This window comes from Trypanosoma equiperdum (genome assembly GCF_001457755.1).
Source record: "Trypanosoma equiperdum strain OVI genome assembly, contig: ctg_1769, whole genome shotgun sequence".
Lineage (NCBI taxonomy): Eukaryota > Euglenozoa > Kinetoplastea > Trypanosomatida > Trypanosomatidae > Trypanosoma > Trypanosoma equiperdum.
This window is the reverse complement of record NW_027123803.1, coordinates 7,513-9,248: the sequence shown is the minus strand read 5'-3', so window position 1 is coordinate 9,248 and position 1,736 is coordinate 7,513. Positions and strand designations below refer to the sequence as shown.

The following is a 1,736-nucleotide window of genomic DNA, read 5'->3' as shown; positions in this document are numbered from 1 at the left end:
TTTTTTTTTCCCCCTCCCCTCCGTGGTTTCCACGCACTGCTCAGAGTTCATTTAGCACCCGTAATAATCCAATAAACCTTTTGTTGTTCGGACTACACCTTTTAACTCTTGGGCCGCTGTCAGGGAAAGGTATGTATCATCTGTCACAAATTCCACCAAAGTCTTTTCATTACGTTCCAGGAACACCGCAAAACCAAGAATTGCCATATCATTCCTCTGCACATGTTTGTCAAACGCAGTGTTCACCTCATTCATCGCCTGAAGACGTATGCTTGCCTTATATTTGGTAGCGTAGTGCACCCAAGTACGTATGCGACGAGCAACAAACGCCCGCTTCCTGCTGATTTCATCTTCATATTTTTTGGCTACATGGTTCCACGAGTCCATTTCATGTAAAACTCCATGTGGCAGGCACACAACGGCCCTCCTCATGAGACATGCCAACTGGAGTGGCCCAACCCGCAGCAAACTGCATGTATCGAGCACAATATGAGATACTTGGGGTTGCAACTGTTTTACAGGAACACTGTGCACCAGTTTTGTGCCCCCAGGATTGGTAACAGCACCGTTATCGCCCGCACGCGAAAGTTCGTTGGGTGCACTGGCATTAATACTTCGGTTAATGCAGTCATTGGTGTTTCGTTGCTGTGGCGTGATCGTCGTAAGTCCAATGAATGTTTTGTGCTTATTGGAAATCCGCCGCAACGCCTCCAATCTTCCCCCTTTATGACTGCCTTTGCTAGTCGTGAACACTTTCACGAAGTCATTGTTATTTTCAGTGGAGTGGACACTTTTAGATTCTGCTGCGGTGTGTTGACTTATTGATGATGACGCAGCCGGTACAATTGGAGTTTGCAATCCTGCTGCTGCTGCCTCTTGCATGCAAACAAAGTTCACAGATTCATTGCAGTCGGTAGTTGGAGCCGGCGAGTACAGGTAGGATCGGTTTTGATCGTCTTTTTCGAGAGTCTCCACCGGCCTCTCAGGGGGATGTCGATTCACAAAAACAGACCCCTCACGTGAAGGCATATGACTGGAAACTATATTGTGTGGGTTCATAAACTCATTATTATCACCTGTACTCTCTGTAGAATGCGGATGTGGCGGAGACGAAGTGCCAATACTGTTACCCTCACCATGAGAAGTAAAGATGTTGCCAGGTGAATTTAAAGGCCCAAGTTCCGTGCTATTATCCATCGCGCACAGGGCAAAAACCCACTGCTAGTACTACCGCAATCTATTTTACAACACGAAAGTTGCAATACGCAGATCAGAAGCAACTACCGACGTGCAATCTAAAGTACCACTTACAGGCCCACAACTCGCCCTCCTTCACTTGTGGGCGCTAACTAAGCGAACAAACAAACAAACAAACAAAAGAAGCGAGGAACCAGTCGCAAGAAAGAGAGGCGGAAGGGGAGAGAAAAAAATTGTGTAACAATTATTCGGTGATGTGAGATCAGAATGTTCAGATGCAAAAACCGTGTGAGCAAATACACAAAAGGCAAAGAGAAGAACAACCGACTACTTGGCCGTGTAGTTTCCATAAAGATCTTTTTTTCGTTTTCAAATCATAAAAGCAGAAAACTAAACAAATTAATTTGTTTGTTAAAAATTTCTCTGCCTTTATGTGAGACATTATATATTTCCACACGAGCGGGGAGCAGTAAGAGAACTGTAAAGAGAGTTGGAGAATATTTCGATGTGTGTTTTTCAGTTGAGTTCAACAATCTTTT

The 1,736-nt window shown here is 44.7% G+C and overlaps 1 protein-coding gene and 1 pseudogene across 2 annotated transcripts in view; one reads left to right on the top strand and one right to left on the bottom strand.

Annotated features, from left to right (window-relative positions):
* Nucleotides 1–51: 51 nt before the first annotated feature.
* On the bottom strand, nt 52–1,197 carry TEOVI_000691400 (PIN domain containing protein, putative; the record flags this gene model as incomplete). The annotated part of the gene is made up of 1 exon (XM_067223073.1): nt 52–1,197. One exon carries the CDS (start codon nt 1,195–1,197, stop codon nt 52–54), a length of 1,146 nt encoding a protein of 381 aa, XP_067079174.1.
* Nucleotides 1,198–1,464: 267 nt separating this feature from the next.
* TEOVI_000691300:pseudogene overlaps nt 1,465–1,736 on the top strand; it is a 331-nt pseudogene continuing 59 nt past the window's right edge. Inside the window, 2 exon segments of the mRNA in view lie at nt 1,465–1,734; nt 1,736. The exon segment at nt 1,736 is cut by the window's right edge and continues 59 nt beyond it. Of these exon segments, the coding sequence occupies nt 1,465–1,734; nt 1,736 (271 nt within the window).